The sequence below is a fragment of the Schistocerca gregaria genome, chromosome 11 (genome assembly GCF_023897955.1).
Source record: "Schistocerca gregaria isolate iqSchGreg1 chromosome 11, iqSchGreg1.2, whole genome shotgun sequence".
NCBI lineage: Eukaryota > Metazoa > Arthropoda > Insecta > Orthoptera > Acrididae > Schistocerca > Schistocerca gregaria.
In genome coordinates this window covers 57,231,296-57,246,580 of record NC_064930.1, presented here as the reverse complement: position 1 = coordinate 57,246,580, position 15,285 = coordinate 57,231,296, and the positions used below count along the sequence as shown (strand labels likewise).

The window sequence follows — 15,285 nt, the reverse complement described above, 5'->3', positions numbered from 1 at the left end:
ACAGATCGTTCCTCTCTATTACAAGGAACACAGATTCATCACTGAAACATCCTCGGATCATAAATACAAAATTCTGAATCCCATTACGAAATGAAAACCTCGTATGTGTTAACAGACTATTACAAGCAAAGGAAAACAGTTGGTAGAGCACTTGCCCGCAAAAGGCAAAGATCCCGAGTTTGAATCTCAGTCCGGCACACAGTTTTAATCTGCCAGGAAGTTTCATATCAGTGCACACTCCGCTGCAGAGTGAAAATCTCATTCTAGCAAAGGAAAAATCTGTGTCCTCAATCTAAATTGCAAAACTATCTTAGCCAAGACTGATCACTCACTTCCACAAAAAGATTAGGACCAACTCTAAAAACTCCTTCTTGCAGTTATGACTGACAACTCGATTTAAAAATCTCTCATTGGTGAGAAATAACTCTGGATTTGAGTCTGCAATGATTATCATTTTTTTAAAGTCTTCCCATTGTTCTAAAGGAAATGTTCCTGTCTTGTTCATACTTCCTCTGACCTTCTGACTAATATTTGCCACTTCCCTCCAAGTAAATCTCTGTCCTGCTCACAGTTTTCTGCCAATTTTCTTCTGCTGTCACTGGGAAACAATGGAACATTAGCAATTTTTCTGGCTGAAATGGTCGGTCAGGAGTTAAGGGACTAAACAAAAACGTCACCGATCCCTTGGTCGACGGTTAGTTCATCTGGAACTAAGTAGCCACCACATTCCAGTCTACTTTATTGTAAAATACTAAATCTGATACCAGCAGAAACAAAAATCTATTTTATAAATGTAACAGAGGGCACGTAACTCAGAACTGCTATTGAACGTCCATTTCTGGCACATAATAATTACAACACAAATGTGTGAAGATTTAAGATGTTTTGGAATCAGACCTCATACATTCTTTATTTGTTCCACAATGTTTCTTTCCTAGCAGAATTTGAGTTCCTTGCATCGCTCACATTGTACAATTCAGACTGCTGCCTCAAAGCTTCAATTAACATTTCGTCATTCTTTAGAAAATTATAAATTTTAACAAATGAATTAATTTATGACAATAATGATTAGCAAATACTTAGAACAAGTGACATCAAACACAAAAAGCACGACGGAACAAAGTACGGAGGATTAGTGCATGGCTGTGTATTGGAAAGAAATGTCACGTGATCGACAATGGACGATGACGTCAATTGTCAAAACTTTCTTCACAAGAAACCTCGACCACGACATGACGATCATGTCTGGCCTTTAGTGATATCTGCCAGAAATGCGATCGGAAGACGAATGTATGTACGAGTAGTAAGTTCGACACACTGGTGGCAATACTCGTAACAGAGCTGAGAAGTAATTTACAGAGAAGTTAAGAGTATGAAGACAAGAGCTCTGTGCCAAGAGGAACCTCACTCACATCCAACTTCCCACTAACCCAATTAAGGGAGATTTGATGTCAAATGAGCCACTTGGAGTGGCACCACAGGATATTTTAATTTCCATTGCCTATACTTTTACGAATAAATTCATAAAACTTTGTCAGCATGACCAGGAAGGATTCAGGATTCTCACTCATAGCAGTGAAAGTTCAAAAACATAGCAAAGTAAATTTATTTTACATATGAAATTTATTTTTTCACTTGCTATTGGCTGCATTTGTTGCTATAGGTACATTTTTCTTCATAAGTAAGAGAGTTTCTTAGATGAATTCTGCACAGCATACAAACCGTGCTTACTGGTGTATGAAATTCTAGAATCTTCCAAATCTACTAAAAACTGTGGTATAAACTGACACAATTAACTATAAAAATTAAGTTTTCTAAGCATTAAGTTTAAAATGTAACAGCTCATTCATCTTTTCATAAATTAAATAAATCTCTCTTACTTATGAAGGAAAGTGTACCTACAGCAACAAATGTAGCCAATATTAAGTGAAAAAATGACAAAATTTTGCATGTAAAAAATATTATTTTGTTATATATTAAAAACAAAGATTCTAAGACTTACCAAGCACGAAAGCGCCGGCAGACAGGCACAATGAACAAAACACACAAACACACACACAGAATTACTAGCTTTCGCAACCGATGGTTGCTTCTTCAGGAAGGAGAGGGAAAGACGAAAGGATGTGGGTTTTAAGGGAGAGGGTAAGGAGTCATTCCAGTCCCAGGAGTGGAAAGACTTCCCTTAGGGGAAAAAAAGGACAGGTGTACACTCGTGCACACACACACACACACACACACACACACACACACACACACACACACACACACACACACACACATATCCATCCACATGGAATGACTCCTTACCCTCTCCCTTAAAACCCACATCCTTTCGTCTTTCCCTCTCCTTCCTAAAGAAGCAACCATCGGTTGCGAAAGCTAGTAATTCTGTGTGTGTGTTTGTGTGTTTTGTTCATTGTGCCTGTCTGCCGGCGCTTTCCCGCTTGGTAAGTCTTAGAATCTTTGTTTTTAATATATTTTTCCCATGGGGAAGTTTCTTTCTATTTTATTTATATTATTTTGTTATGTTTTTGAACTTCCACTGCTACGAGTGTGAGTCCTGAATCCTTCCCGGCCATGCTGACAAAGTTTTATGAATTTATTTGTAAACGTATAGACAGTGGAAATTAAAATGTCCTGTGGTGCCTCTCCTACTCCAAGTCAGTCCATTTGACGTCCTACCCCCCTTAAGTGTCAAGGCCGTTACAGCATAAGGAATGTCTTCTAGTCAGGAGGTTCAAAACAGTAACACAAGTACACTAAAAATGTAATGGACATACATTCAACCAACAATAATGAAACACAGTGAGAGAATTAATGTGGTTACCAGGGAGGTGAATGCATGTGACAGGGGCCATCCCTCCCACAACCAACCCATCCCACTATTCATCAGAGTGCTACCTCTAAAACTAAAATAGGATCTGGCAGGAAGCACGGCAAACCCATTCTAAAAGTAATAAGAACACAATAAAAGAGGGACGACTGAGGCAGATGGCAAAGCAGGTAGGGTTCAGGGTCCCACAGACCCAGCAAGAGGCAGGAGACATCCCAATCATGATCACCCTGCTCCGGAAACACTTTAAAACAGGGCTTCCCAACATGTGATACGCGGACCCCTTAAGGGTCCGCCGGCTCTTTCTAAGGGGTCTGCAACCACCTTTGACCAAATCGTGCAAAATAATGAGTAAAATTATTGAATAAAAATGTGAAAATCAATATCATCACTTTTTTTTCGTGTGTAAAATATGTGTACTTTTACTTCAGGTCGTATTCCCAAGCAGCGTTTGTGGTTCCTAAGTGAGAACGCATACACAGTTTAGTGCCGGTGAATGCGGGTTCTCTGATCGACTGTTTCGCAACAGTACGGGGGTCATTTGTGCGCCGGCTCACGGCACTAGATGCGCTGAAACCTTTTACGCATGCGCGAAGCGAGCTTTGTCGACCAATCACAGTGCTCGCTGGCATGTATGCGGCTCCAGACATCGTTAAATGTTACACATGCTTTGTCAGTGCACTACCTATTTCATAAGTCGATTTTTGACCAGTTTATTACTTCTAACATGGATCCGTGGCTGAAGTCAGGATCATTGAAGAAGGGTGCGGTTTCTCCATCGCCTTCACAAGGGAAGTTTCCAGCTGAAATGAATGAGCAGGGAGGACCACAAAGGAAGAACCATCACAAGAAGCTCCAAAGACTATTGATACTTCGGGGGGGGGGGGGGGGGGGGGGTATTGGGAATATGGCACTTGCATTAAGAAGTTTTCAGTTCCCATGGGTTTTGCTCTGAAATTTAAAGTTATTGTGCTCTTGACTGACTAGGGGTCTGCCAAGGATTTTCGACTGTAGAAGGGGTCCGCCAGCTGAAAAGGTTGGGAAGCACTGCTTTAAAACATTGTATCTGAGGATAGAGTAACAACCGCTTCAACCGCCTGCAAGTCATCCTCCACCATTAGAATCAAAGAATTAGGAAGACCGTGCTTAGTATGGGGAGCAAGAAGAGGGGGGTAAAGGCTCTATTAACAACAACAACGTGGGAGTGGCACGCTACATAAAATAAAATTTCAAGTTAAAATAGTTTGACCAATGAGGAGGGGTGCATAGGACAGTAGATGTCTTCCGAAAAGAACAGATGGAGGAGTGCCGTGTAACTGTAGTATCTTTGGTAATGCGGATTTTATTACAGCCCACCAGATGTTGTTCCATCTCTGAGCCTTGCACGCAAATCCACACCTAGAATCATCGAAGCGGATGATGGGCAAGTATTCACTTCTCTAGCTCAATGGTCAGCCAATCTATTCCCTGGAATACGCACAACTTGGAACCCAGAGAGAGACAAAGGAGCAGGCAGTACAATTAAGTTAGAGAGAAGGTCACAAAAAGCAATTAGCACAGGGTGACAAGAGTAACATTGATCAACAGCCTGGAGACTAATCATCAAGTCACTACAAACTGAAACACAGTCAGTGCAGATCTGCTTAACAAAATGTAGAGCTCTGTCAAGGTGTACAGCGAGAACAACCCAAAACAATTGCAGACGGCAAAGTAGTCGCCTGCAGGGGGTGCGTTGCGGAGTGCAGCAACAGGCAAACAATGCGATCACTTGTAAGAACTACGTGTGGCAAAATGTCTGGTAACTCCACCACGGTTATTACGCTGTTACTGGAAGGGGAAGATGGTGACGTTTCAGTATAACATACCAGGAAGAGATGAATGCTGCATTTATATGAAGTAGGTCAGCAGAAGAAACTTACACAGTGTCCATTCAAAAACATGTATTAAGTGATGAGCACATATTCAGGAGCTATTGTTGTTTACATAAAAGACAGTTTAATATCGTGCACAGTTATATTAAAGATAAAATGAAACCACAGTGCCTAAGAAATACAATAAGTGCAGAACAGAAATTATTTTTGATGCTGACGTAAGTGTACAAAATTTCACAACTTCTGTGACTTGCAGAGTCAGTGTTACTAATACCGTACACTGCGCCAGAGGTGTGATGGTTGAAGGACCATGACGTGTGTTGCACTATGCCGCCATTATTTCATAGTCAGAAGCAGTATTAACTTTTTTTTATAACTTTGCTGATATGGGGGAAAATACATCGATGCCATCATCTTTGTTTTCTGTAAAAGTTGTTAGCAAATTTTGCTTGCTTTCTTTCCACATTTTTAATCTTATATCGTCATTACTACCAACTTTACTGTGTTTTCTTTTTTGTACTGGTACACTATGTTCTTCATTTGTTAACTCAGATCTTTCGTCACTAATTCCTATTGTATTTGTTTGACCTCTGGTAACTGTCTCTTAGGACTTCTGCTCCTTCTTACAGCCATCATCTTTAAATGCAGATTACATTATGTAGTTATATGTTTTCACTTGTTTCAGGTCCTTGGCTATAGGTGAAAGCTACCAGTCTGTGTCACTTGCATATCATATGTCACCATCCCACACATCAAGAAATGTGAAATATGGAATGAAGGTTTAAAGAATAAGGCTGCTGCCTGTATTGATGCCATGTCCTCTCAAATCAGATTTCACACATATTAAACAAGAAATTAACCATAAATTGAAAATACCTCTGTTATGTTGGTGGTATAGATGGAAAACATTTACATTTTTGCATGCAAGCACCAGAGAAGAGTGGATCACTGCCACCCCCCCACCTAAGATTTCTTTTCAATTGTTTTTTGTCAACTGTGCAGAATATTTCAAAAATCAGTTTTGGGGGAGAAAACAGCAACAAAGAAGTCAGTCACTAAAATTTAGCAATGTTCCTTTCTTCTGCACAAACCCATTAAGGGAACGTTTATGTACACCAAACTATACATTCATTTCATTTATCACATGTTAATTGCACCGGGGGCAACTACAAGGCTGATTTTTAAATAAGTATCATTTTGAAATAAAAATACAATAATTTGATTTTTTTAGCAATTTTATTGTTACACAGAAGCCTGTACTTTAATCTACTTTTCTACACAACTCCAACAAACATAAAGGCACATAATGTATCATACATCCATCTTTTGAATACCACCCTTGTAGAAATCTGTCACTTTATTTTGACAACCACCATAACATAATTGTTTTGACATTTTCATTGCTGTCGTGGCACTGACCACCCAGATGCTCCTGCAAATGCAGGAACACTTGGTAGTCACTGGGAGCTAAATTGGGGCTTTATAAAAGGTGGTCAGATTGTTCCCATCCAAATGATGCAACAGCTCTCAAGTTCGATCGGCTGTGTGTGGAGGGCACCGTCATATAGCAAAAAGATCCGCTTACTAAGTCAGCACGCCACGCATTTAGTTTTGGATTGTGCGGCACATTTTTTTAAGGTCCCTGTTCCTCATTCTGCACATTCATATGATAATCTTCAAAATCTGTCGCCCATTTCCGTACCATCCCATTTGCTCATAATAATGTTTTCTCCATACACTTCACTGATCTGATGAGTTTCAACTGTTTTCACACTTTTAGCACTAAGAACACAAACCACACGTATTTATAGTCGAGGAGGCATTTCAAGCATAAACACCCCGAAGGACTCTGTAACAGCATCTGTGCCTTGCCAACAGAGCAGCACAGCAACACAGCATGCATGCACCGAATGCTGACTTCACTGCAGCGGCAGAATTTCAAAACTTTACTTACTTTCAAAACAAGTCTCATAAATCTACAGCAATATACAGGGCTATTCAAAACGAAGGAACAGATTTCAAATATTTATTGCTTACAGACAAGAAGAGATAGAAACTCTTTTTCTGGGGAACGGAAGACATATCACACTGAAATTTACATAATATACTAAGGTCTATAGTCTCTTGGTTGTGTAAGACACACAAGCCTCTAAGTCAATGCAATGAAAATTATATGACTGTCCATCTAACCATATGTTAAAACCTTTTTTTCCTCAGGAAAGGGTACATGCATAAGGTTAAAATTTTGTGCCACATATGAAAGACTATGCAACCTTGGCGGCATAATAAACATTAGCTTTTAAGTCAATGCAGACAAAAGATGCAGCCATTTGGGTCATATGGTTTGCTGCTCGCAGACCCACTAATCAAAACCTATTGGTTACTGCCCATCGACCTACAGTCATAAAATTTGGAAGAAGCAAGGTTTCACAGTACAAGGGGGAAAAAATATTGTTAATTTGCAATGTTGTCTGGCTTCAAACTCAAAAATAAAACATTCTCCGACGATTTGAAGTGCCTGGGACTGATATGATGCCACCATAAAAAATCATCGAGATTCTCAATTCCTAGGGAGGGAAGGGGGGGGGAGGCGTAAACTACCTATAAACATACTCATAATTTAAGGTTCTGTGGAAGACTCAAAAGAGTGTGAGATGTACTTGCTCCTGACCAATTTCTAAAAATGACAACATTTTACAACTTATCTGTTACCAATTATCATTCACAATCACATTTTTAGCTATCATGCCATTGTTGACTAACAGTGTCAACAACATAAATTGCTAAAGGTCCAATTCAACTTTATGAATATGTTCTGTTGATTTTTCTTTTAATGGCAAATTATATTTTAAAAGTTACACTACAACTTACCTCATTATGAACACAGTTGAGAGAGGACAGCATCAGATATGAATTAACACACTTCGTAATGAAGCAGGACGTGTCATAACTTCAAAAAAATAATTTGGCTTTAACGAAATTTAGAGAATGGTGCAACAATCAAAACTATGAAAAATATGTTGCCATTCTTTAAGAAATACTGAGAAACACTTCCTCTGCACATAAGTAGCAAATCTGTCAGCTACCAAAACAATGAAGTCAAAACTTCAACAACTACAACCCTAAGGAACAACTTGTAACACTTTTGAAGTTAGAAAATTATGGTTTGACAGTACACACAACAATTTGGAGGGGAAATTTGCAACAGAGGAAATACTGTGTAACAACCAGTTTTGCAGTACCTTTATTGAAAGATAGCGGCAGAGAATTTCTCAAATAACGAATCGACACCTAGTAAAAGCAAATCTTCTCGCTGCATGTCCACATTAGCTTTCACGTCATCTGAGAACAGCTTTGGCCATGTATCCTCACTCTGTGTGTGTGTGTGTGTGTGTGTGTGTGTGTGTGTGTGTGTGTGTGTGTGTGTGTGTGTGTGTGTGCATAATAACTACACAAAATATTTAAGCACTCATATCTCACCTCTTTAACATGACGAATAGCAGACACTCTGACTCCGTCACTCGGTAGCGAATCTGCGGCACCCTGTAACAGTGAACATTTCACTTATATGTAGAAGTGTATTCTCAATCGAAATCAAAATTAAAATCAACTAAATAAATGTAAAATTATGATGTCATTCCTTAGCTGCTTCTATATTATTATTATTATTATTACACAATGGAAAATCCGGGACGGAATGTAACAACATTGTGAGCAGGAAAGTTGCCACTCACCATATAGCGGAGGTTCTGAGTCGCAAATAGACACAACAAAAAGACTCTCACAATTAAAGCTTGCGGCCATTGGCTTTCATCAACAAAACACACACACACACACACACACACACACACACACACACACACACTACACAGCTGCCAATTCTATCATCGTAACCAGTCTTTTTATTTCACTCCTTTTCTGCTACTACCCCCCCCCCCCCTCCCTCCCCACCTCTCCCCAGCCCTCCATCTAATTTGCAGCACTTAACTCTCTGCCATCCCCAACACACTATCCCTCCCCCTCCCCATGCCAGCCTCCTCCTTACCCCCACCCTGCCACCATTCCCATCATGCTCTGGTGCTCCTGCTCGCAGGGTTGTTTCAGCTGCCCGAGACTGCAGTCATGTGTGTGAGTTGCGTTTGCATGAATGTGTGTGATTGCATATGTGTGTCTATTGCTGACAAAGGTCAATAGTCAAAAACTTATACTATTATTAATATTATTATCAACACCATCAGCAAGGTGGTCCATCAATATAACTAAATAAAACGCTGTTTGTTTTAATGCATTTCACTTCCCTTTATTAATGAGTTATCATCAGAGGCCGGTAATACAGGCTTGTTGAAATTATACGAGGGGGGACCGAAAAGAAACCAGATTGTTGCCATTAAAAATTTATTGATGAACCTTTATACAAAATTACCAGTCACCTTCAAAATACTCTTTATTACATGCGATGCACTTGTGAAGTCTCTTTTCCCACTGTTGGAAGCACGTTTGGAACTCTTGAAGTTTGACATTGCCCAGTGCCCTTTGCGAAGCTGTTTTTACCGCCTCTACATCATCATAACACTCCTCTCTCAGCGTTTTTTTCATTCGTGGAAATAGGAAAAAGTCGCACGGGGCTAGATCCAGCAAATACGGAGCATGGGGAGCGACACACCACCTCTGATCTGCCAAATAGTGGGTCACTCGTAAGGCCGTGTGTGCTGGAGTGTTGTCGTGATGCAGAAACCAGTCACCTGGTCGCCAAAGTTCCGGGTGTTTCCTCCTCACGTCCTCTCGCAGACACCTTAAAACATCCAAGTAAAAGTGCTGGTTAACAGCCTGGGCAGGGGGTACGAATTCCCGATGCACAATTCCATGAACATCATAAAAAGACAATGAGCATTGTCTTCACATTTGACCTCACTTGCCTTGATTTTTTGATCTGGGAGAGTTGGAAGTCCTCCACTGGCTTTATGCTTGCTCTGTTTCTGGGTCATACCCGTAACACCAACTCTCATCCCCTGTAATGACTTTCTTCAAGAAGTTTGGATCATGTGCAAGCTCTGTTTTCAAGTCCTGACACACACTCATGCAGATGGTTTTTGGTACTCCTGTGTGATAAGGCACGGAACAAATTTAGTAGCAACGCGTCTCGTGTGCAAATCCTCACTCAAAATCTGCTGGCACGAGCTCCAACTGATTCCTGTCTCTGCTGAAATTTGGTAGATCGTTTGGCGATGATTCTCGTCAATCTTTTGGCGGACCTTTTCAATGTTCTCCTCATTTAGCGTGCAGAACGAGCTCGGTCTTCAACACACATCTCACCACGTTTAAAGTGCCCAAACCACTCGAAAACCTGTGTGCGACTCATAGTGTCCTCCTGGAAAGCTTCCTGGAGCATTTGGTGTGTCTCAGCTGCAGTTTTTTTTAAAGCAGAAAACAAAATTTCACACACACTCTTTGTTCTTTAAAAGTTGCCATAACGACTTGGCTGAGGTAACCCGCCAACAGTCAGACAAACACAATACCACGCTTGCACATTCAGCTCTATACTGACGCTGTCTGCACAGCTGTTTCATGAAGGTCTCTACTAAAACCATCTAGCGTGAGAACCCTGCACTACGTCTAATAGTGGCAGTGCCCTCGGAGTCCGGTTCCTTTTGAGTCCGCCCCCCACATACATAAATTCACTGTATAACATTTCCAAATACACACCATCCAGCCACATTTATGTGACCACCTGCGAAAAGTCTGAATAACCACCTTTTGCAGCACGACAGCTGCAAGACATGAAGGAAGAGAGTCAATGAGGTTCCGGAAAGTACCGACAGGAATTCGAAGCTGCGCCGAATCCTGTGCTGGGGCCACCCACAATAGCTTTCTCGGTCGAGGACCCCTCCGCACAGACAGCTCGATCGAGACGGTCTCTCAGGTTCTCGACTGGGATTAAATCCGATGAATTTGACGGCCAGTAAAGTACAGTAAATTCGTTCCGGTGTCCTTTGAACCACACACGTACTACCGAGCTTTGTGACACGTCACACTGTCCTGTCGCTAGATGCCAATGAGCAGAGCAAAAACAAACTGCGTGCAGGGGCGGAGATTGTCTCCGAGGATAGGTGCGTACTCGTGTCGATTCACTGTGCCTTCCAGAATGCCTAGATCGTGCAGAGAATGCCACGAAAACGTACACTCTTTTCTGGTTGCAGAATGTTTCCTTCCAGACATTTCACAGTGTACTCACATACAACCGTCTGTCCAACTGAGCATAAAATGCGGTTTACACGGAGAGGCCATTTGTCGCCACTCGGTGGATGTCCAGTAGTGATAATAGTGTGCAAATTCCAGCATTCATCACTGATGATGGGCAGTTGGCATGGGTGCACAAACAGGGTGTCTGCTGCAGAGGCCCGTACACACACACACACACACACACACACACACACACACACACACACACACACACACACACACACACACACACACAGAAAAGAGAAAAAAGAGAAAGAGTTCGCAAAATGTCCGACAGATGGCACTGGACAGTAAAACGTCAGTGACTGCGTGTGACAGTCATGTATAAAAGGAACTGTAATGAGAGATAGAATCAGATGCACCAGCAGTCGCAGCATGTTGACGTTACCTTAAAAGGCGCTTTTAGTGAATGTGTATTATCAGAATGGGGAATGTGCTAGTTCAGCGTTACAATCCTATCGCCATAGGCAGGGGATTCGAACAGGTGAAGGTCCGTTGACAAATGGAGCTGTGACGAGAATGATTTCAAAGTTCGATAGTCCCCGTAGTGGCTGACCAAGCACAAGGCGTAATGCTGCTGAGACAGTTCAGAAAGAAATGGAGACTAGCGGATTCGTCTATGCACGGCGAAGTAACTGCTACCGTGATGGGTGAGAGGTTCACCGATATGATACAGAATCGCATTATCCTCAGCCTGGCTGATAAACACCTGGTAGAACGTACGATGTTTATGCAGGTTGGCGCTCCACCCCATATTGCTAGACGTGTGAAACATCTCTTGCACGCAAAGTTTGGTGACGATCGTGTGCTCAGCCGCCACTTTCGTCACGCTTGGCCTCCCAGGTCCCCAGACCTCAGTCCGTGCGATTATTGGCTTTCTGGTTACCTGAAGACGCAAGTGTATCGTGATCAACTGACATCTCTGCGGATGCTGAAAGACAACATCCGACACCAATGCCTCACTGTAACTCCGGACATGCTTTACACTGCTGTTCACAAAATTATTTCTCGACTACAGCTATTGCTGAGGAATGATGGTGGACATATTGAGCATTTCCTGTAAAGAACATCATGTTTGCTTTGTCTTACTTTGTTATGCAAATTATTGCTATTCTGATCAATTTCCCCCCCCCCCCCCCCCCAATAAAACTCCGTGTCATTCCAAGCATGTGTGTCAATTTGTATCTCGGTATCTACATTATTCCGTGATTTATTCAGTTTTCAAATTTATACTGAATTTTTGATCACCTGGTACATTTAGCAGTCACTGCCTGTAGCCCTTCTCTTCATCTGGGTGGGTAGTTGCCTAACAGTTGCACATCTATTCCCCCGTGCATATCTTCACAGCTGAAGTTCACCCCGTCATCTCTGGCCTGTGGTGGACCACAGTTGTCTCACGTATGGTTTTAGATTATATGCATACGGCACCCGAGTACTACAGGCCATTGACAACACCTCATAAATAAATGAAAGTGAAATGTGTATAACATAAAAAGAAATAGCTTTCTATTTAGTTGCTCAGACAGATCACATCTCCATGAAGATAGTAATAAAATGTAAAAATGTCTCATATGCCTAATTACTGTCTACTGCTTTTCCACAATAACTGATTTAATCTATATTATTAAAATGCTATCCTAGAACCCAGTACCAGTTGCAGCGTAGGGGCAACAAAAATTTGATTTTTGATATTTTGTGTAGTTACTGGCCAAATTTAAAATGCTGTCTCAATATACTCATTAAGAGGTATAATTTTATATTCAATATTTAACACAATAAGACAAGTATCAGAGTTACATACTGCATGTTTGTCTTTGGGGTAGCACAACTAACAGAGCACTACTACACAGACTTATTCATCTAGTATTTGAGAGTGAGACCACTTAACAACTTTCACATAATTTCAAACCTTTACAAAATGTTTTTCTCACCACAGAAAATGAAGGGAGGAAAAAAGTTTATCGCTTACTACATTTTTGGTCTTCTGCAGAAAAACTTTAGCATCAGGTATTACATTTTAATGCAGTACTTCTTTAGTACTAGCTTGATTTACAACACAGTCCACGGACAGCATCCGCATATATCACTGAATGTAATTGCAATAACAGCATCCACATACCAGGTGTACCGGTATGAAATGAGCATTTTTTCGTGAAAATGAAACACTAATTTTGAATTGAAAAGTAAAAACATTTTATTCAAAGTACTGACCATTGCTTTCTATACATTTGGACCACCTTTCTGGAAATTTGTGGACACCACGCCAATAGAAATGTTCGTTCGTTTTGAAGCAAACTGATCAGTCACCCAATTTTCGACTTCTTCGTAGGAATAGAAGTGTTCCTCAGCCAATGCATGTCCCATTGATGAAAACAAATGGTAGTCGGAAGGGGCCAAGTCTGGTGAATACGGCGGGTGGGGTAGCAGCTCCCAGCCAAGTGTTTTGATTGTGTGCTGAACCAGTTTTGCTTTGTGTGCAGGTGCATTGTCATGTGATAAAAATTACTTTGCCATGTCTTCTGGCCCATTCTGGTCTTTTTTTGATCAATGCATAGTTCAAACAGATCATTTGTTGCTGTAGCGATTAGTATTCACAGTTTCACCGGGTTTTAGAAGCTCGTGACAAAACCACACCTTTCTGATCCCACAAAACACAGAGCACTGTCTCCTTGCCGAATCGATCTGGTTTTGCAGTCGATGTTGATGGTTGTCCCGGATTAACCCACGACTTTTCCCATTTGGGATTCTTAAAGTAAATCCATTTTTCATCGCCAGTAACAATTCCGATGCAAAACTGATTTTTTTTCATGTCTTTGAAGCAAAATTTTACAAGGGTCAGAAATTGTTTGTTGTGCAACATTTAGCATTGCTGCCATTTGCTTCTGACTCAGAGTATCATCTTCATCCAATATTCCTTGCAATTCGGAATCTTCAAACTTTTTTGGTGGTCTTCCATGTTCTTCATTTCCTACATCAAAATCAATATTTCTGAACCATTGAAACCTCCTTTTGCATGTTGCTTCTGATAGAGCACGATCACCATATGCCTCGACAAGCATTCAATGTGACTCTGCAGCACTTTTTTTCAAATGAAAACAAAAAATTGATGCTTCCCGCAAATAATCACTATCTGATACAAAATTCGACATTGTTAACACGATGAAAACATATGATGTTGTTTGTTCCATGACTTGATGTATACTAAATATCTTTGACAGATGTCATACCAACCACAAAAAAATTAATAAATAAATAAATAAAAAATAAATAAATTAAGGCTCCACAACAAATTTTCCCTATCGACACATTTCTATCTTAACGCTCATTTCATAACAGTACACTTGGTATATCACTGAATGTAATTGCACAATTATATCATTACACAACAATAGTTAAGAAATATGATGTGATATACATTGAGATACCTATAAAACTAACTTTTGCTTCAAATGCAATGCAAACTGCATTGTTTATATTCATCTAACGTTTCAGAATGAGAGCTCCTAGCAACTTACAACAAACTTTAAGCATCTTTTTAAACTTTTTCTGACCTTTCTCTCACTTATGTGCTTATAGCGAAATAATTAATATACACTACTGGCCATTAAAATTGCTACACCAAGAAGAAATGCAGATGATAAACGGGTATTCATTCGACAAATATATTGTACTAGAACTGACATGTGATTACATTTTCACGCAATTTGGGTGCATAGATCCTCAGAAATCAGTACACATAGCAACCACCTCAGGCCGTAATAACGGCCTTGATACACCTGAGCATTGAGTCAAACAGAGCTTGGATGTGGATGGCATGTACAAGTACAGCTGCCCATGCAGCTTCAACACGGTACCACAGTTCATCAACAGTAGTCACTAGTGTATTGTGACGAGCCAGTTGCACAGCCACCACTGACCAGAGGTTTTCAAATGGTGAGAGATCTGGAGAATGTGCTGGCCAGGGCAGCAGTCGAACATCTTTTTTTATACAGAAAGGCCCGTACAGGACCTGCAACATGTGGTAGTGCATTATCCTGCTGAAATGTAGGGTTTCCCAGGCATCAAATGAAGGGTACAGCCACGGGTCGTAACACATCTGAAATGTAACGTCCACTGTTCAAAGTGCCATCAATCATATGTTTTCATCAATGCGAACGTGTAACCGAGACGTGTAACCAACATCACCCCATACCATCACGCCGGGTAATACACCAGTACGGCGATTACGAATACACACTTCCAATGTGCGTTCACCACGATGTTACCAAACACGGATGTGACCATCGTGATGCTGTAAACAGAACCTGGATGAATCCGAAAAAATGACGTTTTGCCATTCAT

At 40.9% G+C, this 15,285-nt stretch overlaps 1 protein-coding gene across 31 annotated transcripts in view; it reads right to left on the bottom strand.

The window, feature by feature from the left end:
* The window catches only part of LOC126295288 (uncharacterized), a 562,445-nt gene that overhangs the window by 447,236 nt on the left and 99,924 nt on the right, over positions 1-15,285 (bottom strand). For all 31 annotated transcript variants that reach the window (XR_007552438.1, XR_007552439.1, XR_007552445.1 and 28 more), the window contains one exon: positions 8,185-8,247. Coding sequence is in view for 13 of the 31 variants with exons in the window: in XM_049987719.1 (XP_049843676.1) it covers positions 8,185-8,247 (63 nt within the window). In the remaining 18 variants the exon portion in view is untranslated. The remainder of the gene's footprint in view (positions 1-8,184; positions 8,248-15,285) is intronic.